Source organism: Aethalodelphis obliquidens, unplaced genomic scaffold, assembly GCF_003676395.1.
Source record: "Aethalodelphis obliquidens isolate GAN/ISIS:26980383/991018 unplaced genomic scaffold, ASM367639v1 scaffold142, whole genome shotgun sequence".
Lineage (NCBI taxonomy): Eukaryota > Metazoa > Chordata > Mammalia > Artiodactyla > Delphinidae > Aethalodelphis > Aethalodelphis obliquidens.
In genome coordinates, this window is record NW_020838086.1 from 362,512 (window position 1) to 385,981 (window position 23,470).

General features: G+C 38.7%; 1 protein-coding gene across 2 annotated transcripts in view; it reads right to left on the bottom strand.

Annotated features, from left to right (window-relative positions):
* The window catches only part of SCG3 (secretogranin III), a 39,015-nt gene extending 18,149 nt beyond the window's left edge, over positions 1–20,866 (bottom strand). The window contains exons 1-10 of one of the 2 annotated variants that reach the window (XM_027099799.1): positions 20,363–20,866; positions 19,622–19,674; positions 19,077–19,122; positions 18,766–18,981; positions 13,914–14,056; positions 12,942–13,091; positions 9,903–10,080; positions 7,312–7,428; positions 3,550–3,633; positions 1,587–1,724 (exon numbers count right to left, since the gene is read on the bottom strand). In XM_027099799.1, the coding sequence (XP_026955600.1) occupies positions 1,587–1,724; positions 3,550–3,633; positions 7,312–7,428; positions 9,903–10,080; positions 12,942–13,091; positions 13,914–14,056; positions 18,766–18,981; positions 19,077–19,122; positions 19,622–19,674; positions 20,363–20,453 (1,216 nt within the window). In that variant the 5' untranslated portion in view covers positions 20,454–20,866. The remainder of the gene's footprint in view (positions 1–1,586; positions 1,725–3,549; positions 3,634–7,311; positions 7,429–9,902; positions 10,081–12,941; positions 13,092–13,913; positions 14,057–18,765; positions 18,982–19,076; positions 19,123–19,621; positions 19,675–20,362) is intronic. The other variant, XM_027099800.1, reaches the window with a different exon arrangement.
* Positions 20,867–23,470: the final 2,604 nt, after the last annotated feature.

Below are 23,470 nucleotides of genomic sequence, written 5' to 3' on the forward strand. Positions count from 1 at the left end.
AGATGCTTTAAAACCACTGGGTACAGGGCAAAAAGGACAAAGGAGAAACTTGGAGGCAGGGTTACTGCCCAAGCTACACCAATTTAAACAGAAAAATCATCATCGTTGTCATTATCATCATTAACTGGAACAACTTACATAAATGGAGAAATTTAATATAAAGTGTTAACAAAGAGAGTAGTAATATAAGAGAGAAATAGTTTGTACTTTTATTGCTGTTATTACGTTACAAGGTATTAAATACATAGCTAGCTTCTTTCTTTTCTACTTAATACATAGACACTGTTAAGCATGGGTCTATTATCAAGTATGAATGTGAACCTGTTTCTATCTGTATGAGCAAGAGAGATTAGGAACTTGTATGAGGGCCAAGCAGTCTCTTCAAAATTAAGAGCTATACCATAAACATGATCAGCTTTTGTGGTCTCCTATCATATTACAGCAAGGAATAAGGGAAGTCCCTCAGTTCACTGCCACTAATGATTATATGTAATAAACAATGAAAAGGGAGCCCAGTGGTGTATTTCCAGATGATAAATTAGCTGAATGTCACACTTGCTACCGCCTCTCCCAAGAGAGCAGTGACCCATTCCCTCAGCTTCCAGGGAAGGAAACCTCAAGATGACCCTACTAATGAGATACAGAAAAAGATATAAATAGGGTTCCAGTTATACCAAAGAGTTCAATATATCATGACGAAAAATAAAGTAGGTTTAAGCCATCTGTTCACAGCTTCTGGTAAAGATACTGAGTTTCAGAAAAAGAATATCTATCTGAGATACAGACATAAATTTTCTATGATGTAACCAGCACGCTTTGTAATTAAAGGGGCTTGAAACAGTGGACTGTGCAACCAGGTCCCGCATCCTGACCTGAAATCAGAGGGTTAATGACTTTGAACTTGCAACTTCATAGGGACTTTTTCTTTGGGTATAGTTAAGTTTCTCAAACCTTGGAAGATGTGAATTTATATCATATAGACTTACTAGAGCTGAGTAAAAATTTGACCCCAGGAATGTGTAAGAATAAGGATAAAAACAAGTTTTATAATTACTGGGCTAGTTTAGTGTTTGCTTTTTTATGGTATTTAGGTTATTTAAGGAAATGTAATATATTTGATTTATGATTTTTAATCAAGTCTTTGAAAGTGTCAGATTGCAATCAGTATAAATGATTAAGAAAATTTGCTTTGTTAAATCCATAAATTTTGATGACTTTGTTAAATAAGTAGTATGTGACTATTAAGAGGAGTGTCAATTACGTTTAAATGAATATTGCTTAATAAATTCATAAGATCATAAATTGGACATTGAACAATGCACAAATGGTCATGAGTGTTCCTCCCAAAATGCAAAAGCCCATTGGACGTTAAAGTCCATCAAAAGATGAAACCAGTTTGCCATTCCAGAAGACTCAAGACCATTAAAAAAATTGCTATTCAAATAAAGGTACCACGTGCTGAATCTTCTGTATACAGATGATGTTAATTTCTCCGATTTGGTGGGGCTTGACTTGTGGATGACCCTTCAAGTGAAAGTTTTTGCTTCCCCAATTTCATTGTCAACGTAGAGCTGTCAATTCCATACCTTTTGGCTCATCTGTCTTTCCTCTTGGGTTGGAGTCCTCATCTTTTGTGGAATCCTTCAAGGTTCCGTATTCCTTTTCCATCTTAGCAGCTTCTTCCTTGGTACTGTCTGTTTCTTCATGACTCTTCTCTGATGGCACTGTAATCAGATTGTGCACTATTATAACCCTATTTCCTATCTATTAATTAATTCCTAGTGTAGAAATAAATTTTATTAAAAAGGTGTAGTTTGAGGTCAGATCATTTTTTGAGCTGAAAGAGATCTTAGTGATTATCTAGTGTGACTCCTCCCTCCCCACCATTTCACAGAAGAGGAAACTGAGGCCCAAAGCGGGGAGAGATGTGCCCAAGGCCACCCGTTGAGTTAGCAGAAGAGCTGGGCCAACACCCCCCACCCCCAGCTTTCTGGATTCTGGTTGCGTTTTTTCTGTTCTGTGACACTGTGATATTAGAGTGTAGATTATTCTCCTTATTTTAATCAGTGTTGGCATTCAAGTGGGATAGGTCAGTTTCCAAAGTAAATTTGAGTCTTGATTCCAAATGAAAATAACTCTGTAGTTGCCCCATCTCTCCTTGATGTTGTTTTTGAAGAACAGTCTGTTACTCAGAGTAGCACCTAAGGGTTTGGGGCTATGGCTGGACTTCTCTCCTGCCTCTTTCTTCATACTCCTTATCCCTGGTCACCCTAATGCAAAGAAGAGTATTGAACCCTTGCTGTCAATAATAACGCTTGCTCACTTCTCACTTAAAAATAACTATACTTCCTTCTAGAAATCCTATATTGAATTAAAGAATCATAAAACTTGAAGTAGGTAACCCCTTGAAAACAATGGTAATGCATCCCTGTAGTCAGTAAAATAGGGAATGTCAAGCAGTCTAATGATAAGCTTTTTTCTTTTTTCAGTAAAAGGTTTATTACTACAGAAAAATAGGAAAAAAGAAAAATCAGTTATTGTCTCCTTAAACATCCACTACTAGTGTTGTAGTATATATATATACTTTTTTGATGCATTTTTTTTCATACTTATGGCACAATTTTGTTCCTTGCTTTTGTCATTAGCATCATTATGGAAGAATGTTTCCATGTTATTAAAAACTGCTTGAAAACATCATTTTAAAGGGCTGTATATTCTATCAAATATAGGTACATAATTTCTGTGATAGGGACACAAAATTAAAGTATAAGAGCTTGTGATCTTGGGCTTCCCTGGTGACGCAGTGGTTGAGAGTCCGCCTGCCGATGCAGGGGACACGGGTTTGTGCCCCGGTCCGTGAAGATCCCACATGCCGTGGAGCGGCTGGGCCTGTGAGCCATGGCCGCTGAGCCTGCGTGTCCGGAGCCTGTGCTCCGCAACGGGAGAGGCCACAGCAGGGAGAGGCCCGCGTACCAAAAAAAAAAAAAAAAAAAAGAGTTGGTGATCTTTTCTCTTTTTGCGCCTTCCTCATCCCTGAAATTCTCCTTTGTACGGCTCTGCTCCGTGGTGTTCGCCATGCTAAGCAGGGTGATGAGTAGAGATGCAGAAGTGAGGAAACCAAGAGAAGGGCATAAATCATACCACACGGGGGCACAGACTGTCCCAGAGGAGAAAGAAGAGCTGGGAGGGGAGAGTATGGGAGGGAGCAGCAGGAGGGGACGGAGGGTAAGGGACAGTGGTGATCTGGGAGAGAAAAAGATACCTAAAGGAGAATTTTAGGAAGGATTGCTCAACTTGGGATATAGCTCTCACCTTTGCCCACCAGCCACCGCTTCAGTAAAGTCCTCATTTCTTTTCAGTGCTTCTTGGGATTAAATTTCTGTGCTGACTGGCCAAGGTTATCGCTACTTAATCCCATGGTTGGATTTCAGGTTTTCAAACTTTTTGAAATCTGTAATTCTTTATCAATGTTTATTGAAGTTCATGGTTTACCACTCAAAAGGGTAATTTTGCTAAAAGTCGGGGGAAAAATACTAAAATAAATCATACCTGGGAAAAGCTTGCTCTTATTGTCAGTAACATTTTTTTCTAGTTTGTTCTTGGTCTGAAGAGCAATTGTTTCATCCAAGTTTTCTGGAGGGGGGAGGAGAAGAAATAAAATTTTATGTCCTAAAAGACCATTTCAAAGTTTTCCTAAAAATGTTTAAATCTCACCAGAAATAGCCAAACAGCAATTCCACAATATTAGCACTGCTAGTAAGGGGCTTTGATATGGATTATATTTCATTGACTCTCAAGATGGAAAGGCATACAATTTGAGATCCTCAAGTTCAGCTTCCTACTCAGTTAACTGCAGAAGTCCCTTCCACATTTCTGTGACCACTGTGATTGAGGCCTATAATGGACAACTGTGGTTTGGGCCTACTCAACGCCTTCTGGTAACTACACCTTGATCTTCCTTTGGAGAACCCAGACCTCTCCCACTCTCAGCAAATTTGCTCCACTGGTGGCTGAATAACCCAGGCCTGGCTGCTCCAGCCCTCAGGCTATGGTGATTGGTTCAAGGAGGAGCACATGACTCAAGCCAGGCCAGTGAGATTCAATGCTAAGAGAAAGAGGCTCTCTTTCCACTAGGATTGCTCTACTGTGCGGATATGAGATTGGAGCTGTACCAGCCATCTTGTTTCCAGAATGGAGCAGTTTATCTGGAATCAATCAACATACAAAAAGTCAGTGAGATGGGGAGGGATAGATTCCTCACACTGTGGTGGGCTTCACAAACCTGAAGCCAGACTACCCCCACCCCTGGACTTTTCAGTTACATGAGGAAATAAATTCCTTTGTCGCTTAAGCCAAACAGTTGGATTTCTGTCATTCAGGGCTCTCACTAATTCACGAGGCAGCCAGTTCTATTGTTAGTCTTAAAAAATATTTTTTTCACTAAGATAGAACATTGTGTAAGTTTAAGGTATAGTACAACATACTGATTTGATACACTTATATTCTGCAAAATGATTACCACGGTTAGCTAACACCTCCTTCATGTTAGATGTCTTAAGGGCGAGAATTTCTCTATTCATATTAAGCTGAAATCTGTATTCTTGTCTTTGTCCTAATTCTGCTCTTTGGAGTAACATCTTGTAGGTGTTACCAGATAGGAATCTAGACTGTGACCACCTCAAGGCAGTCAATGAATTAGAATCCACAACCCTGGTATTCAGTTATTTAACCAGTCACATATCCATCTTACTAATAGGACAGGGCTATTTGCAAACAAGCAGTTCTTTGCAATTTGTCTATAAAGAGTCCATTATTACTTTGTATTATTTCTCCCCAAGAAAATTCTTCCTTCTACCCTACCCCACCCCTTTTTGAGAAGAAAATCAGTATATCCTATTATGTGACACATTCTGCTTTCTTCTTTGAGATAGCGACCACAGCTGGCAAACTTCGTAGTCACCATACATTGTTGGGACCAGAACAGAAGGGTAGATCACTGATCATTGTTTGTCACATGCTGAGATGGAGGAGAGGAGATTAGTTAATCCTCTCTCTTCTACCCATGCTGCCCCTGAGCCCTTCAGGGTCTGAGGGTGTACCTTCATGGCAGTGACAGTCAAAAGCCAACATGCTTGTACAGAAAAATTCTCTACATACAACTCATTTTCTGATTGTAAAAGTTATATACGAAAATGAACAGAAAATTGTAAGGAAAAAATAACACTTACTATGCCCAGATAATGTTTTGGTATATTTCTTTCTAACTTTTTTTTTTCCCAACTTTCTTTCTTTATGCATATCCATTTTTTAACACCAAAATTAAGGTCATATTCTAAATGGCTTTAAGCATTCAATAATACATCATGGACATTTCCCCCATCATTAGTCTTTATAAACAATATTTATTTATTTATTGTTTATAAACACTATGATTATTAAAAGTAGTTTATAACATATTGTTTGTAAACAATATTTAAAACACAATTTATAAACATACAATTATTAAAAACGCAAACATTAAAAAATAAAATTTAGTCTAAATAAGAATTAATAATTTATATAGTCTCCTCTTGTGGGGTAGCAAGTTTATTTCTATTGTTTTGTTTCTATAAGCCAGTGCTGTCCAATAGAACTTTCTGCAACGATGGAAATACTCATTTCTGTGCTGTTCAATATGGTAGCCACAAGCTACCTGTGGCAAGTGAGCACTTGAAATATGCCTAGAGCAACTGAGAAAACAGATTTTTTATTTTGCTTAATTTTAATTACTGTTAATGTAAATAGCAACATGTGACTATCACACTGGACAGCACAGCTATAAATAATAGTGGAAATACCTGGTTTGCACACAAGCCTTTGCGGCATCTCTAATTTATTTCCATAGAATAAATGACTTAAGTGCGAAATATGAGTCACAGGGTATTGATATGAAACAATGATTGATTTGAAACAATGTTTTAGATCTATTAAGTGGGTAAAGTAGGCCACAAAGCATGGTGTGTAACTAGAGCCCATTTTTTGTTAAATAAGATAAAAGAAAAAAAATGACATAGGTATGTATGTGTATGTGTGCATACATTATTATGTATTATATACATAATATATATATTATGAGTGATTTTTTCACTGTCTTTTTAATATCTTTTTGCATTGACTGATTTTTTTAAATAAATATGTTCTTTTATAATCAGAAAAAAAACAGTAAAACTAGTTTTCATGTAGGAAAAAATGGCATTTATACAGAACAACTCTGGATTACTCTATGCTATGAGATTTTCTCTTCCATTTAATTCTCCCTCCCGCATCAGTGATCAGAGTAAGGGGCCATGAGTTCATCTTGCCCAAAGGACTTCTGAGATGAATGGTATTTGGTGATTAACCAAGCAGGAAAACAAAAGGCTTTTCTTCTTTTAACAACTTGCATGCAGAATCAAAGATTAAGCTTATCTATAAAGTTCAAGGAATCAAACGTTGCCAACTTTTTCTATAAAGGGCCAGTTAGTAAGTATTTTTGGCTTTGACAGCCATATGCAGCTACTCAGTGTTGTCATGGTAGCATGTAAGTAGCCACGGACAACACTAAAACAAAGCAGCACAGCTGTGTTCCAATAAGACTTGATTATGGATGCAGAAATCTGAATTTTATGTAGTTTTCTCATGTCACAAAACACTATTATTTTTATTTTTTTCCAACCATTTAAAAATGGAAAAGCTGTTTTTAGCTTGTGTGCTACACGAAGATAGGTGATGGGACAGACTGGCCCATGGCCAGTAGTTTACCAGCCCCGGTTAGAGGTAACAGAGTCCTTTATTTCACAGATACAGAAACTGAGGTCCAGAAAGGTGAGTGCCTTCCCCAGCATGACAGACCTGGTCTGAGGCAGAGCTGGGACCAGGAAGCAGAACTTCTGATGCCTAGTCCAGTGCTCCTTCCTCCTCACCACACACAGGCTGCACTGGTTAAAATCAAGACTCTTTTTGTCCCAAACCATGCAAACACAATTGGGAAAAAAAAAAGTCAAATTTTAATAATATTATCTCTGGCGAGATTATTAGAAAATGTTAATAAGACAAAATATAACAAAGGTGAAATGTCTGTATTTGAACTGGATCTGTAAATATAAAGAGCTGAAAACGTCTAGTTAATTTTCTTTGTATGCGTTGTCAAGCTGGGCAATTCTGATTACCCAGATGATTCAGGCTACTTTGGCATAAATTATCAAATTAGTAAAATAATTGTTGCCAAATCCCTCATTCATTTTGGACAATGAAAACTAACCACTGTGAAAACAAAAGAGGTAGGACTCTCACCAAGGTAGGAAACGCCTTCTTCTGGAGATATGGTGCCATATTTTACCATCATCTTCACAAAGTCAATCAACGTTTTCATGATAGTAATCAAGGTTTCTTTCTCTTTTGCCTCTTTTTCTATATAAAAGGACAAAATAATTTTTTAAAGACTAGTGGAGTATAGCTTCATCTTTCAATGTTCATTTATGAAATACAGCATCTTATTGAAATAGTTCTCCCTACATATACAGCTAAACCATTTATTAGCTAAAATATATTAAATTTCTGAAAAGCCCAAGACTTGATTGGTAATACAGAACAATGTACAGGTATACTGAACTTTTTCAGAAATGGGTAATTATAACTCCTCCAAAACGGTTTACCTTAATCTAAAATATTTTATTGATAGAGTAGATGATAGAGACAGTTTGCAACCTGAGATAATATAAACTCAAAAGGAAAGTTAGAAGACTGGTAACCCAACAACCTTTCTCTACTCTGGTTGTATGTTTTGGAGGGAAGGAATGACCTGTTTTCATTAATCAAGCTTAATATTTGAAATAGGGACACACATGTTTCTTTATTTTTTAAATGCAATGTTGACTTTTTAACAGTAGTATATATTGCTTTCTAACATTTATTTCATTTGAAGGAATAAACGCATATAGTGAAAATATTCCAGTGGTACAGAAGTAAACAGTGAAAGCAATATTCTCTTCCTCTCCCTCCCCACAACTCCTACTTCCTATAAGCAACCACTACTAACAGTTTCTTGGAAACTTCATATTTGACATACTGTTCTGTATCCTGATAGAACAAGGTGGCCAATGACTCCATAATAGTTCAGTGGCTATATTAATTCTAAAATCAGAAAAAAAAAGCTATTTCCATTTTTGAAGGAAAGAAAAACTAAGTTGCTAGAGAACTGTTTCCCTATTCTTTCAGCTGCCAGGAAGGATTTTCTCTACATACTTCTAGCCTTTCCCCCCATTTTTTCATCCTCCTCACAGATGAGGTTGGTAGCCAACAGCCATTAGTCTACTTTTCTTGAAGGATGGGGATTTGGAATCTTTCTTCTTTCCGTTCCCCTGGAACAGCAGAAGGCAGGGAACTGAAAAATGTGCCTGCTATGCAGACTCAAACTCTTCCAGGATTGGCTGTTCCAAGAGCTAGACTGGGGGTAGGGAGTAGACAAGCCCACTGCTGGCTCTCACACCAAGCTACATTCTACAACCCGGTCTGTATCAGTAGCAAAGATACTTTGGTTTTCTCAATTGGTTCAGACCCTGGGTAAAAAAGATGGGTACTATCAAAGACCTCAGTGTAAGTATTTAAATTAAAAGTCTATAAAAACAAAGGCAATAAGGAATGGGGTCAAGGAAACTGAAAGATAAAAACACACAAAATAAAGAATATTCCATACAGTGGAATCTTAAAAATACCACAAAAGTCACAAAGTTGGGAGAGAGGAAGGTGGGAGAAGAGGTGCGGGAGAGAAATCCTGGAAAAGGGCAGGTAAATAATAACTTCAGCAATCACATTATTTGCTCAAGGTCACATCCATATAAATATTTGGTATTATGCTGATACACTTCACTGACAAGAAGTGACTCACCAGGATGACAGAGGTTCTGAGCTGGGTATCTGCCAACCAGTGGGGCAAGAATAGACCCTCAAGATGTACAAGCCCTGCAGACACCAGCAGGGGGGCTGGTGCCATCTGGCCAATGTCTGGGATTGAAGGACAAAAGGATGTTCCCCAGAAATGAAGTCTACTCTAAGGTCACTTCTTGGGGAAAGATGTTACAATTACAGAAGTCTTTATTACAAATGTTCAAACTGGCGATGAATCTTTAAACAGGAAGAAGAAAAGCTATAAGGCAGTGCAGGGCAGCTATATGGACAATAACAACAGAAAATTGGCACATTATTATCCTCCTTGCAGATTAACCAAAAATAAACATGAACTGAAATCTTCAGTCAACTTATTTTGGTGCACATAAAAAAGAAAAGAGAGCAACACATTAAGGACTTTTTTTTTAAAAAAAAAGCAGAACATTTCCCAAGCGTGTTATGGGCTCCTGACCTTCATTAGTCCAATGTTTAGTTCAATTCATTTGAAGACAAGTTGAAAATATCTAAAAAGCAAAATTCTGAATCATTTAAAAATAATAAATTATGTTCCATACACTGTTCTTACTAAGAGAGGAAAATAAAGCCTTTTTGAAAAGAGACTTGCAATAAAAGTTGAGGCTGAACTGGGTCAGGCCAGGAACACTCTGATTCATCCCTATATCGGTACAAGGTTCACTACAATCCCAGGAACACAGCATGTGTTCAATACCTGTTTATTGAACAAATAAATGAACCCTCTGTTAACATGAAGATTAAATTATCCAGAAATTCCACCTTTCCTGATTACCCTTTCCTAAATATTTCCATGGCTAGTACACTTCTTTTGAAAAAAATCAATGTGAACTATTTTCCCTGAGGCCATAATATACGTCATTGATGGTTGAATTTAGAAATTGAAAACAGGAAGAAAAAAACCCCACCCACACATTTCCTGGAATTACTGTTTCTGTTCCACATGGTCAGAAAACAATGTTTACCTGAATCAATACTTTTCAGTAGTGCATAGAAGTTTGGGAAATACTGGAGTTCCTCAAAGTTGTCTTCACTGTAGGTTTTAGTTCTCCTTTCCAAGCCATTTGTCAAGGTTAAGGTGTTAGACACTGTTTCATCATTTTCTCCATTAGTAAAACCATCCTGAATTGCTGCCATTGGAGTCTACAGTGGGGGAAAAATCAATACAAGATAAACATTTTTGTTAGAACTGATGACAATCCAGGATGATTCTTTCCTCTGTGACGCGCTTGAATTGAAGTGCAAGAATATCTCTTCCTTTGTAAGCTCCTGCAGGATCAAACTCTTTTGCAGGCGTGTGGGCATCTAGTTACATGGGAAGATCATTGGGATTTAGAGACAGGTGCTTACCTGAAGACCCTGGCTCCTGCTCAGGGGAGAATAGACAGGTTCCTGCCCTGGCCAAGTTTCCCTCCACTAGTTCTCATGAGTGTTTCTTCATAAAACTGCCTTTCACCAAGGAGGGGAGCTTTGAGTTTATATAATCTACCAAGAGGGATGGTGCCAAGATACAGGAAAGCCTGTCACAATGTCTAATGCTAGCAGAGCAATCATACCTTAGTGATTCCTGGGTGACATTTTAAACGCTGGCTGGGAGGGTACACAAGACTCTTTTTCCCAAACCTGATGTGTGTCCAGTGTTCCCTATCTTAATGATCCATTCTCCACTGAGTGAACTAGACAGAAATGTAAGAGCCTTTCTTGCCTCTTCATTTCCCTGCATTCGATCCATCAGTAGCCTTATTGGCCATACTGTCTAAATTTATCCCAAATTTGTACATTTCTCACTTTCTCCACTGCCCCACTCTAGTCCAAGCTACCTTCACTTCTTACTTTTTAACTGGTACACCACCCACCTTCCAATCTATTCCCAACCCTGCATTTTCCACGTTGTAGCCAGTTATCTTTTTAAAAATATGATCATGTAAGTCCTTTGCTTAAAATCCTTCATTGTTTTCCCATTGCTCTTATGATAAAGATCAGAATCTGTACATGGCTGATAAGACCCTGCTGATCTGGCCTGGGTCCACCTCCCCAGTCTCATCTCTCATTGCTCTCTCTGTGTGGCAGCCACACTGTCCTTGTTTCAGTTACTTGGGTACTCCACACATCCTTCTCTACATATTGCCTATCATATTCACAAGTTAACTCCTATTCAGCCTTCAGTTTTTGGCTCAAGTCACCTCCTCTGGGAAGCCTTCCCCAAGCCTAAGTCCAAGACAGGTTCCTTTTTTATGAGGTCTAGTAGAACCATGTTTCTTTTCTCAGAGTACTTAATGCAGTCACAATTAAAATACATGACTGGGCTTCCCTGGTGGCGCAGTAGTTAAGAATCTGCCTGCCAATGCAGGGGATACGAGTTTGAGCCCTGGTCCGGGAAGATCCCACATGCCGCAGAGCAACTAAGCCTGTGTGCTACAACTACTGAGCCTGAGCTCTAGAGCCTGCGAGCCACAACTACTGAGCCCACATACCACAACTACTGAAGCCCGTGCACCTAGAGCCCATGCTCTGCAACAAGAGACGCCACCGCAATGAGAAGCCCGCGCACCGCAATGAAGAGGAGCCTCCACTCGCTACAACTAGAGAAAACCTGCGCGCAGCAACGAAGACCCAACACAGCCAAAAATAAATAAATAAATTTATTAAAAAAATAAAATAAAATAAAATACGTGACTATTTGAAGACCATCTACCTCTTCCCTTAGACCTTAAGCATAATGAGAGCAGGGATTGTATCTTTTTAAATGAGCATTTTATCCCCAGTGTTTGGTACATAGGTGGTACCTCAATAAACATTTACTGAAAGAATATTTTGTTTGCATTTATGCATTTAGATAATATGAGTGAGCAGGTCAAGTATATGGACATTTTAGAGATGGGAAGTAAGGAGTATATAATGGGAGTGAAGGATCATGAAAATTGCTATGTCAGTTTTGGTTCAGATTGGTAAGTTTGAGTAAAAGCCATGAGTTCTGTGATAAATCTAGATAGTTTTTTTTTAGGGTGGGTGGATCTTGAAAAGCTGTTTTTCAAAATGGCAGATGGTGGGGATTGGAATTAGGGAGAACAAAGGAGAATTTTTGGCTAGCAGTAAAAAACAAAACAAAAACAATCCATACCAATTTCTGTTTTCTAGCCTTCCCTAAAATAGGACCATAGGTCTATATACCCTTTTTCCTTGTATTTGGGATAGGATGTTGGAGAGCCATGCATGGGGTATGGGAGCTCTGGTGGAGAAAATGAAAGGAGAGGTGAGGAGTTTGATATCCTCTTATATCCTCCTATAGTTAGCTCCATCTAGAAATTTAAAAAGGAATTCAAGGAGGAGAGAATGATTTTAGTAGTTTGGCTGAGGCCAAAGAAAAGATGAAGAGGCAAGGAGTCCAGCAAGGACAAGGACAAGTGAATGGCAAGTCTAAGTAAAGGATGACAGACAGACCTCTGAGCCAATGGAAAGAGGAAGGAGCAGGTGGGAGGACACAGGGTAGACAGAGAGGCAGCATGAGGCAACTAGCTCTGAGGAATATAAAAGCTGGTGTGGAAAAGGATCAAATCAGCCCAAGTTTCTTTTCTGGGGTTTTGGGAGCAGATGATGACATCCACTGTGAACAGAAGTTGGATACCAACTTCTGTTGTGAAATACTTGGATCCAGTGCACTGTGATTATATGAATTGTTATGTGAAATAACCGTTTCACATAATATTATGTGTTATTTTACTCTGGGGTATAAGGCATAATCTTTACTATGTAATATAACATGCATCTTTATACTATTTTCAAAGTGGAGTTCATTTAGATCTTTTAACTCATTGGTATTTCATTAATGTATATATTTTAAGTGGGCTAAAAATGTCACATACCCCAATTCTTATTTGGCACAAACTGAAGTACTAATTATACACAGATTGTATTAATTATATACAAATACAAGTATACACACACATCCATGCACATGCATATACACATACATAATAGATGCATATACATTTGCATATACATACCACTTTCTCTGGTATTTTTCCAGCCTGACTCTCAGTCCTGTTCATTGGCTTATTGAGTTCCTCTTCATAACTGTTGGCTTCCTTAGAGATCAGTTTTTGTAAAACCTCTGCAACTTCATCTTCCAGTGTGTGTGCCTGGCTTTCTGTGATCTGTTATAAAGAGTCAAAACATATAACTGTTATTCCCATTTTTGTGATTTAAAAAAAATTCTAGACTGAACTCTTTAGTTGAACACATAGTTTTAGAAGACTAGAGAATGTTCTGGTCCCTCTTCTGAACATCCCTTGATTATGCCTCTACTACATGCTGGCCTTCACAGTAACTGCTCAGCACTCCTGGGAAGTGTCTTTGGGCCCATTGTGCAAGCATCAGTCCTATCTGTTGGAACCCACAGAATACTTAATTTGAGAAACAACTTGAGGGTTGTTTCTCAGTCCTCAGCTGCAGGTCATAGTAGGTAACCTTTGAAACCTGCAAATTTAGTGCTCTCCTAAAGCCTGCCAGGCCTGTGTTAGTATCTGGGAGCCAAGCTGGGGCAGGGTCAGTTTGAATTGCTTAGGGCTTCCCAATCATTGTGTGGCTTTGCACATCTTATTTCCTTCTCATCTAACACATTTTTTTTTAAACTTCTGCTGGTTAAATCCCAACCATCCTTCTAAGCTCACTTCAAACACCTCCTCCTCTGAAGCTTTTGCTTATTGCATAACTGGATATAATCCACCCTCTGGCACACTGAACCACTCAGATGGTTCTTATGCACCTAGCATCATGAGCACTTGCGTACTTGTCTAGTGCCTCTGATAAACCATAAATTCCTAGAGGGAAAGAGTGGTGTCTTACTTGTCCTCGAGACCCATGGTGACTGGTATAAAGTAGATGCGTTATAAACATTTGGCTCTTTGAATGAAGTGGCTTGGCTTCTTAGCATATTCCAACCTAAGGTTTGGTTTATTCTCATGCATATGACTTACTAGGCCAAGATTCAGCAGTTTAGAAACGATCTTGTCAAATACTCCTCTGTCATTTTCCTCATAAATCCTGGTAGCAATTTTCTGGACAATGTCTTCAGCAGTTAAAGAAGTTCCATCTAGTTGATGAAGGCCATCTGGATCATCTAGACAGAGCAATCACAACTTCACGTTGTGGTGGTCACAGACCTATTTCTTGGATTACATTAGATTTATAATCTATATCTTGTACACTCAAATATGTTTGGAATATGTTTAAGGTGGTGCTTAGTCCATGTAAACTCTTGGTTTAAAATAAAATTTGACTTCAAGTTAAGAACCTGGGATGATAATGGAAGTTCTGAAAGCTGCTTATGTGATTATAGGAGGAAGATGTGAAAATAACACAAAAGGCCTCTCCGTTTTTAGCACTAATAGTACAAAAAGTAAAATACTGTTAGATAGTATGCAGTATTGTTCAAAGCACCCTTCTATATATTATATAATTTGATATTCCATTTCCCCACAAGAGTAGATTTGTATTAATGTACTCCCTTTGCAGGCAAATTCCTGGGCTGGGGGTGGGGAAACCTGCCTTACACACAGAATCAGAGAGTATGTACTGAAGATTTTATGACTTACCTGGAATAACTGTTTACTTGTGAGTATGTGTCAGGGCACCTTTATGTAAGGCAGCTTAATGTGACAAGCCTCTTTCTCCAGAGAATGGGGAACTTATTTTATGTGCCTGGAATTTAAGCTTTTGAAATGTGATCACAGGTTTGCACAAAGCAATATGTAAATCTATGTAAATCTCAGCAGAGAAGCTCGCAGATATGTATCCTTGGCTTTCCTGGGAATACATTTGGCAGCACTACTCCAGACTAAAGCAAGGGCCCTTCTTGAGGGAAAGGACGGATACAGTAGGGTTGGTGGCAAGGACGCTTTGCACTATGTCCACAGAGCACTCCCAGGAATTAACTGGTCTTTTCCAATCTATACCACATGGAACAGTATATTCATATATGCAAGTTTACAAGGCACTTAACCTGTCACTTCTAGGCAGCTTGGAAAGATCAGAAATTTAGCTCCAGTGATCCCTCTTGTTATCTATATATCCTTGGACCACTGTAAAGGAAGTTAAAAAGAGTATCTATTTCATGGGATTGTGAGGATCAAATGGAATAAGATGTAAAAGCACCTTTTAAATTGCAAAGTATCGTATGAAAGTTAACGTAGTTTTATGAACCGTAGATTTGTACCTGAAATAAGGGAACTACAATTATCTTCTAGAGAAAATAGACATTGCATCCCTAGCCAAATCCTACCCTAATAATTCTGATATTCACTCAAAGAAAGAAGAACCTAGTACATATTTCTATTCTGATTCTCTCCTTTTCTTCCATAGCTCCTGGGGATTCATAGACTTCTTCTAGACTCTATGAAGCTGGAAGTATGTGCAGCCTCAGGCAGAATATCCTCTTCTTGCTGTTTGGAAAGAAGCTTAGGAAAATGAGCAGGGTGAGTACACACAGAGGGCTGGAAATTCTCTGACAGTATATGATTGCTGAATTGTTGGCCAACCCATGAGCTGTGAGCCCTTTGAGTCCTGTGTACCAGCGTGACAAATGAGCAGAAAAGTCCCTTAGAAAACCCTGTAAAATCAGTTCCCCTCCTGGCTGACTGAAAATTGGGCTCATCACCCATGTTTTTCAGGAGCAGAGACTCACTATCACTTAGGTCTGATTTTTCCATTTGTGGGTTGCAAGTCAGACTCTCGGGAATATGTGGAGCAGACACTTCCCTGGGTCTATGCAGAGGTGGAAGCATTTATTTCCCTTCCCACTTATCCCTTGGGATCTGAAAAAGGAAGAATAGTGGTTGCCTGCTGAAGCTGGAAAATAAATGAGATGACTGTTTTTCAGTTCATTTACTTCACAACAGGAAGAACATTAGCAACACTCTGAAGAAATAGCTTCCTCCTCTGCAATGCTGTATTCTCTTGAGCCAGGAACTTCAGGCTCCCCTAGCAGAGCTTCGCTAGATGGGGTTGATAGTTGAGCAGGTGGGCAATGCTCCTTGCCTTCCAGTGATTTCCCCTGCTCCTCTACAATGGACAGAATTACTCAGAATGGCTTCTCTACTGCTCGTGAAGGGGTGTTTCACCCTCCTATACAGACCTCAGAGGGAAACCAGACATGAGTTCAATATTTATAAGTTTTTAAAGCATTTACAACTCTAAGTGGATGCGAAAGGGCCTTGTTCAAAGTTGTCATCTGCTCAGTTACATTTGAATCTCCAGGCATCTAATATGGCACTTGGCCTTCATGTATTCAATATATTTGTATTAAAGTCTTACTATGGGCCAGGACTGGAAAGAGAGTGATAAGGAGTTTAGATGTGGTCCCTAACTGCACAGAGCTTACTGTCTAGCTCATAGACTGATACATAGTAATTGCTCAATGAATATTTGTTTGGTGAGTGCACACAGGAGCCACAAAGCACTATTTCCTAAAAGAAACTTACAAAAATCCTGAATCATACATACTGTAGAAAACACTGAGACGGAGAATTGGTGGGTCCTACAGCACAAGCCCATTTAGAGGTTTCCTAAAGGTATAAAAGCACCCTGCAGAAGTTAGGCCCCTTGCCCTCCCTTCTGGGATGTAAGTCTGCATACCTCTGAGGTTCTAGTCACCTGAGTGGTCCCAAACCTTCTGGTTCCAGCATTACCAGGGTATGAGAGAAAATCAGCAATTCACTCATATCATTCTCTCCAAGAATCTTTTTTGTATACTCAAGTGGACTTAAAATGACCCCTAGGGTAAACCTGGAACCATCAAAACTAGCACTTGGTAGTTCTGAACCTATTTGCATGTTAATAAAATGTTGAACAATTTAAACATAAGTTGCTCAAGTTAGTGATCAGATCACAAACAGATCTGCCTCTGTTTGCATGTACAGCCCATCTGACCAAAAAATGCAGTCAAACAAACTTTAGACTATTTTTTTATTTTATTAAATCAAATGGTCGATTCAATCAAAGTGGTTAAATCTATCTTTCATGGGGCTATGCCCAGTGCCTATTTATTTCTAGCCCAAATGTCTTAGTTTAAAAAGTAGAATTCAAAAAAAAAATGTCCCTGGGAATTCCCTTGTGGTCCAGTGGTTAGGACTCATCGCTTCCACTCCCATGGGTCCGCGTTCAATCCCCGGTCGGGGAACTAATATCCCGCAAGCCATGCACAGCACAGCCAAAACAAAACAACAACAACAAAAACAAAACCAAAACCCTCACACAAAAAAACCCCCAAAACATTTCCCTGAATAGTATACAATATGAAATGTGTCAAAATATAGACCATCTCCCCCACGCCATCTATATAAAACACACTTCTGAATTCTCCTCAGGCTACAATAGCCTATAAAAGTCAAATTTAATTGGCAGTCGTTTTCTGACAGAGATAATCAGTATAATTCTCTTGTGGTCCGTGGAAAAGAATTAAGACACATAAGAAAATCTGTAGTCACTCCTAAGCACCAGTACTCAGAATAGAAGACACACTGAGGAAGACCTCAATGCCTAGGTACAATAGTTAATTTACTCCCTCATGTATTCTTTTATTTGTGCATTTGTTCATTTATCAATCCATGCAACAAATTCACGAGCTCCAGACACTTGGACTACACCGTCTCTGTTCTCATGGAGTTTTCAGTTGAGTTTAGGAGAAAAAGATAAATCAGAAGTAGTCACACTCAAGGATGTAAAATTACAAACTGCAGTAAGTGCCATGAAGGAAGGAAATAAGGTTTCTATCAGATCATGTGCACTGGATGAACCTAGAGAAGTAGACAGCCCATGTAGGACTGTAGAAGTCATGTTAAGGATTTGGGGTTTTATCCTAAGAGAAATGGGAATCTATTAACAGGTTTTATGCAAAACAGAGACATGCTCATGTTTGTGTGTTGAAAAGATCACTCTGGCTGCTACATGAAGGATAAGATGGAGAGGGTCAGAGCGAATGCTAGAAGATCCATTGGAAGATTTTGCTCTAGTTCAAATGAGACATGATTGGAGCTTGGAAAAAGATGGAGGTGATTGGGGATAGAGAAAAAGATTTTGAGAGATACATAGGAGATAAAATTGCTAAGACTGGTGGATTAGAATTTGAGAGGTAAAGAAAAAAAGAAATAGTTTGACTCATAGATTTGTCTTGAAAAGCTGGATGTATAGTAGTGCCTTTCCTAGAGGAAAGAGGGCTAAGTTGTAAGGTGTACAGAAATTATGAATTTAATCTTAGACATGTTAAGTTTGAGGTGCATCTGAGACTTCCAAGGGAAGATAAGTCGGTAGTTAGCTAGATATAGGTCTATAGTTCAGAGCATTCTGGGCTAGTGATATGAAACATCAGGATATAGATGGTAACGGAAACCGTGGAAAGGTTAGAATGACCTAGGGAGAAAGGATATAGCTAGGAAGAGAACACTGAAAAGGGAGTGACGAATATTCCTCTTGGGGAGGGGGGGGTATTTTGTTGATTTAATTGTTTGAGAATTATGATATTTTGCTTGTACTAATAGTTAAATTGGAATGTTAAAATGAATTCAATAACATAAAATATAGAGAGTAGATTTAAATGTTTTTCAAAGCATCAGTAAAGGAAGCTTTAAAGAGAAAATAAAATCTGGGCTTCTGTGGAGCTGGAGCTTTGCACATTATCAGTAAGTTTGGGCTTCATCTCAATTTTGGACATGACTAATAAAGGATTGTAAGTGTGTAAGAGATATTTTTAAAATATAGAACTTTCTCTTAACCCATAATGGGAAACTCCAAATTAGAGAAAATAGGTAGCAAAACTTCTTTTTCTTCATTTACCTTGAAATTTATGATCCAGTCCACTCTTAGTAGAATCATAATCATCAATCAGTCTTCGATTCTTGGTTGAATCAACATCTTCCAGGTTCAATTTATTATCATTTGGAGAACTTTTTACGGACTGTCTTTCCTTGTCATTCTTTTCCTTTTCTGTTATAGCCTTTAGCAGGTTCAAGTTATCAACAAAGGAATAATTGCTCTCACCTGGCTTGTTTTCTGGAAGAAAAGCCCCCAAACCAGGCACATCCGTTTTAGTTAAGCTTCTCATAGCCTACATTATTTAAATTAACATCAGTGTAATTTCTTATTACCTGAAGGGTATGTTTTTTTAATCTTGTCTGCTTCTGCTTCAGCAATCTGTGAAAGAAACAGGAGATAGACCTGGTTTTAAATCATTACTCCACCACTTACCACATATGACAGCTCAATAATTCAATCTCCATGGGATTTAGCTTTCTTGTTTGTAAGATGTAGTTAATAATTTCTATCTCAAAGTATGTCATAAGGATTAAATGAGATAAAATAAAGGGCAGATGGTCTATAAATATTAATTCCCTCTCTGATAATATTGGTAAAAGATAAATCTCTGATAAAGAAATCTTACAATAGAATGGATGTGATGTTGCGCTTACTGGCTTATTATGCAGGCAGCTCTTTGCATTATACTGAACTCTATATTTAACTGTTGGGACATAAAAATTACCAAAATTATATTTCCCATCATAATTTCAGTGTTTATTATTAAGCTCCTGAGGTTTGTGAATTCAAAATGGCTAAAAATTTGCGGCATAGTTACATTAAATAATGATAACTAAAATAAAATGGAATAGCATTTATAATTTTACTTCCGACCTACCTGCTCATTCAAAGGTCTTTCTGCACTTAATTCTCTATTATGTAGGGGTTTGTCTAGAATAAACACACACAAATACAAATTTAATTGTTCATTGGAAAGACAATATGTCTCATTAAATAAAATTTTCAAAATAAAAGGAGAAATATTTTTGGATGACTGTGAAACAAATATATATATTAACAGAGATTATCAAGATTATCCAATAACGATGATTATCAGTGTTGCCTTGCTTATTATCTTGGTGTATTTCCTGAGTTAATAGAATTACACTTTTTCTTTTTTTTTTTTGACCAGAAATCTAACATATTGTTCTAACACTTGGTTTACCAGCTGTTTTCAACTAGACAGAGCATAGTCTGGATTGGTATTATTGGCACATTAAAAGCTTTCTTCATACACTGCACGTTTTATGAATAGAATATCTGAGAAAGGTTGTAAGATGACTAGGAAAAAAACAAACAAACAAAAAAAACCAAGCCATATATTAGGCGGGAAAGCCATCCCCTGCCAATTTCAAAATAAGATCTTTCAAAACAACTTATATTATTGTTCTATCATGTAAAAAGTGAGGGAGGAAAATCTGTCTTCTGGCTCTAAATTCGAACTGATTTCTCTGTCAATATGCACGGATATGACGTGATCAGAAAATGAGGCAAGGTGATTTACAGCTCGCGGATTACACCAAGCTTTACCTTTTCATGGCGAAATAAAAGGGAGGTGGGCAGAAAAGTGTCCACGTACCTTGGCTGCCTGCCGGTTTGGGGAAAGCTTGAATTGGGCTGCTGTGGAGCACCAACACCACAATCCAAGTGCCGGTCCAAAGGAACCCCATTCTTCCACGCTTGGCTTCAGAAACAGCCTGGCGCCGGGCTACCGGAGCTATAGCTTTTGTTATGAATGAAAAGGAGGAGTAAAAACAGGAAGAGCTAGGAGGGCGGGCGCAGGGAGGGCGAGTGGCGGGGGCTCGGAGCTGGTGGAGCTCTCTGCGGCTCCGGAGTAAAGGGATGAGAAAGACTCTGGGCGCTCGGGACTCAGGTCTTCAGGTGGAGGAAAGCGCTGTCCGCCCCGTGGGTGCTGAAGTTCCTGTGACGCGGAGCGGTCAGCGGGTCGGCTAGGGCGTCACCTTATTCTCGCTCCCTCCTTGAGAGGAAGTGAGGATGGAAACGCATGCTCCCTGCGAGCCAGAGGCGGGAAGGGGTGGTGTCAGCGACTCGGAAGCTGCTCCAATCCCCACAGCGAGTGGAAGCGGGGAGGACGACAGAATAGCTAGCGTATTTTCGGTGCCGCAGTCCTAGGGGTGCTCCTGCGCTCACGGTCACCTGGATTGCTGTAAACGTGCACATCGTTGTCGTAACCTCCCAAGTAAACGTTACCTCAGGGACCAAATGCCTTCTCTGCCCGTGCACCCGTCAAGGAAAGCTGGATAATCTTGTGCAAGGGGTTCTGCTTAGAGATTATTCTGGGATACCGTCTCCAAAAAGCCCTTCTTTCCATTCCACCGTCTGTACCTAAAAGGTAGATATAATTCTTATATTCTTAGAAAAGCCATGCCTTTTGTGATTTGGGTTGACGTACCAGGGCTCCCTTGGTGCTCTTATTTGGGTCTCAGCTCTATGGAGTCCTTTGAATTGGGATATTTAAGGAACATTCTTTCAAATAGATTGCTGCAGCACACTCTCACTCTCCTAGATGAGGAAACAGAACAACAACAACAAAAATCATCGTTGGTTCCCCTAAGGGTGAATATCCTCATCAGTCCAGGGTAGGTGAGCAATAGGGGCCAGTTTCAATAAAAAATTTCCCCTTCCTCACCGTGGGAAACCCCTCTTCAAAGAAAGAAAGGAAAAAAAGAAAAAGAAAAAGAAAAGCAGCACTTTTGTAAAATTCTTCCCTAGGATTCAATTATGCCTAAGGACTTGGTTGTTCCAGCATTCCTTGAAGAGAGTGGGTAGTCATGAAAAGCATTTTTCATCATAACTAGGTCAGGGAGGTTCTTCCTATATTTTGAGAATATTCCCAGAAGCCTAAGATTATTGCATAAAAGGAGCTATCAAAAGACTTTAAAATGATGAATACAAGCAACACTAATGTGAGCAGGGTGCTGAGTAAGCTGTTTAGTCTCTGATTTTTAAACAGAGCTTGGACCCTTTCCTTTGGACTGTGGCATGCTGGGAACTAGTCTGAATAATGACCAAAGAGAAGAATTCAGCACAATCAGGCCTTTGATTTCTGCACCCCGGCTTTTCAAGGAGCAAGTTAGTTGTTCAAGTACCTAAAAATAAACAGATGCATCTCCCTCATTCTGGAGGTCTTTGAATTTGGATATCACTCAAATACTTTCTTTAAGAATCTAAAGAGTACTTTTGCTCTAACACCTACTTCGAAACAAATAGTTGTTTCTTGGCAGTGATGACATAGCATTAATATCCCAGTAGGCTGCATGAAAAATATTGTCTCCCAATTTAAAATCCCAGCCAAGTGAAGGGCAAACTTCCTCTTCTTTAAAACAGAGGTGGCAGGCTCTGTTTACCTTACAGTGTAATTGTGGAGAACAATTGAGTACATGTCTGGATCAAATCATTTTGATGCCAGGAATATTTTGACACAGCCTAAAAAATAAGTTATGAAGTGTTTTCAGCTTTTCATAAACATTACCAAATATTAGGTGAAATAGTCAGTCACTGAGATTTACTCTGTCGCCTCAGCCTCACTGCGTCCTTTGTCCTGTCCTTAACTTACCTCTCCCCACAATGTATCTTTGCAGCTGGGAGGGACTCAGGATGGAATTAAGGGAAGGGATGGCTATTGAGCACGATGCATTGCTTGCCAAAAATGAAAAAGGTATTTGACTTTTCTCCGCCATTTGTACTCAAAGTGACTGTGTTAAATCTAAGAACATGTTCTGTTGCTGACCAAATGAGCTGTGGAGCACTGAGTAACCTGTAAGGCATGGAGTCATTTACATTCCTCAGTCTTACGGATGTTTCTGCCAGACGTAGTATCGGTCTATGAGTGGAGTAATCCTAAGTTTCATTTATTCATTCATTTAAGAGATAAAGTTTCATTTATTCATTCATTCATTTAAGAGATATTTATTGAGTACTCAAAATGTACCAGGTATTGAGATAATTGCTGGGTATACAAAGATAAGTAAGGTATGGTCACTGCTGGTCTTATAGCCTGAAAGAAAGGACTGTGATTATAACAAGCACCACCACAACTATTTACTGAATAGGTTTCATGTGTTACACATTGATCTCACTTAAATGTAAGTGAACAAATAAACATGAGAGTGTGTTATGGGTTCCCTGTTGTATGTGCAGAGTTCGGGTGGGGTGCAAATAATGGAGTGAATGATCAGGAAAGGTTTCAAAGAGAAGATCTCTTTCCTTAATAATAAAAAATTAAAATATTTGATTATTGTGTGTAAGCACACTATAAACATTGAATAATATAAAAATATATGTTGAAGTTGCAAGAGACGTGTCATTGACACAGATCAGGTGATCATGAAATAGACAACATACAATGCACAGTGACTTTGTCAGTGCTGTTTGTATATGTGTGAACACACACATGGTTTGATTGTTGTATGCTCATTCACTGGTATAGAAGATGCCTTTTGTGCTGAGTCTTGAAGATAGAGATATTTGAACTTGTTTATATTTATTAGAGGAAAAATTTTATATTAATTATTATTGCATATTATATTACAGAAAACTTCAGACAAACACAAAAGGAGTAAGAATACTGAAACAAACTCCTTGAATTCATTACCTAACTTCAATAATCATTAACTTATGACCACTGTTTTTTTTTTGTTTTTTTGTTTTTTTTTTGCGGTACGCG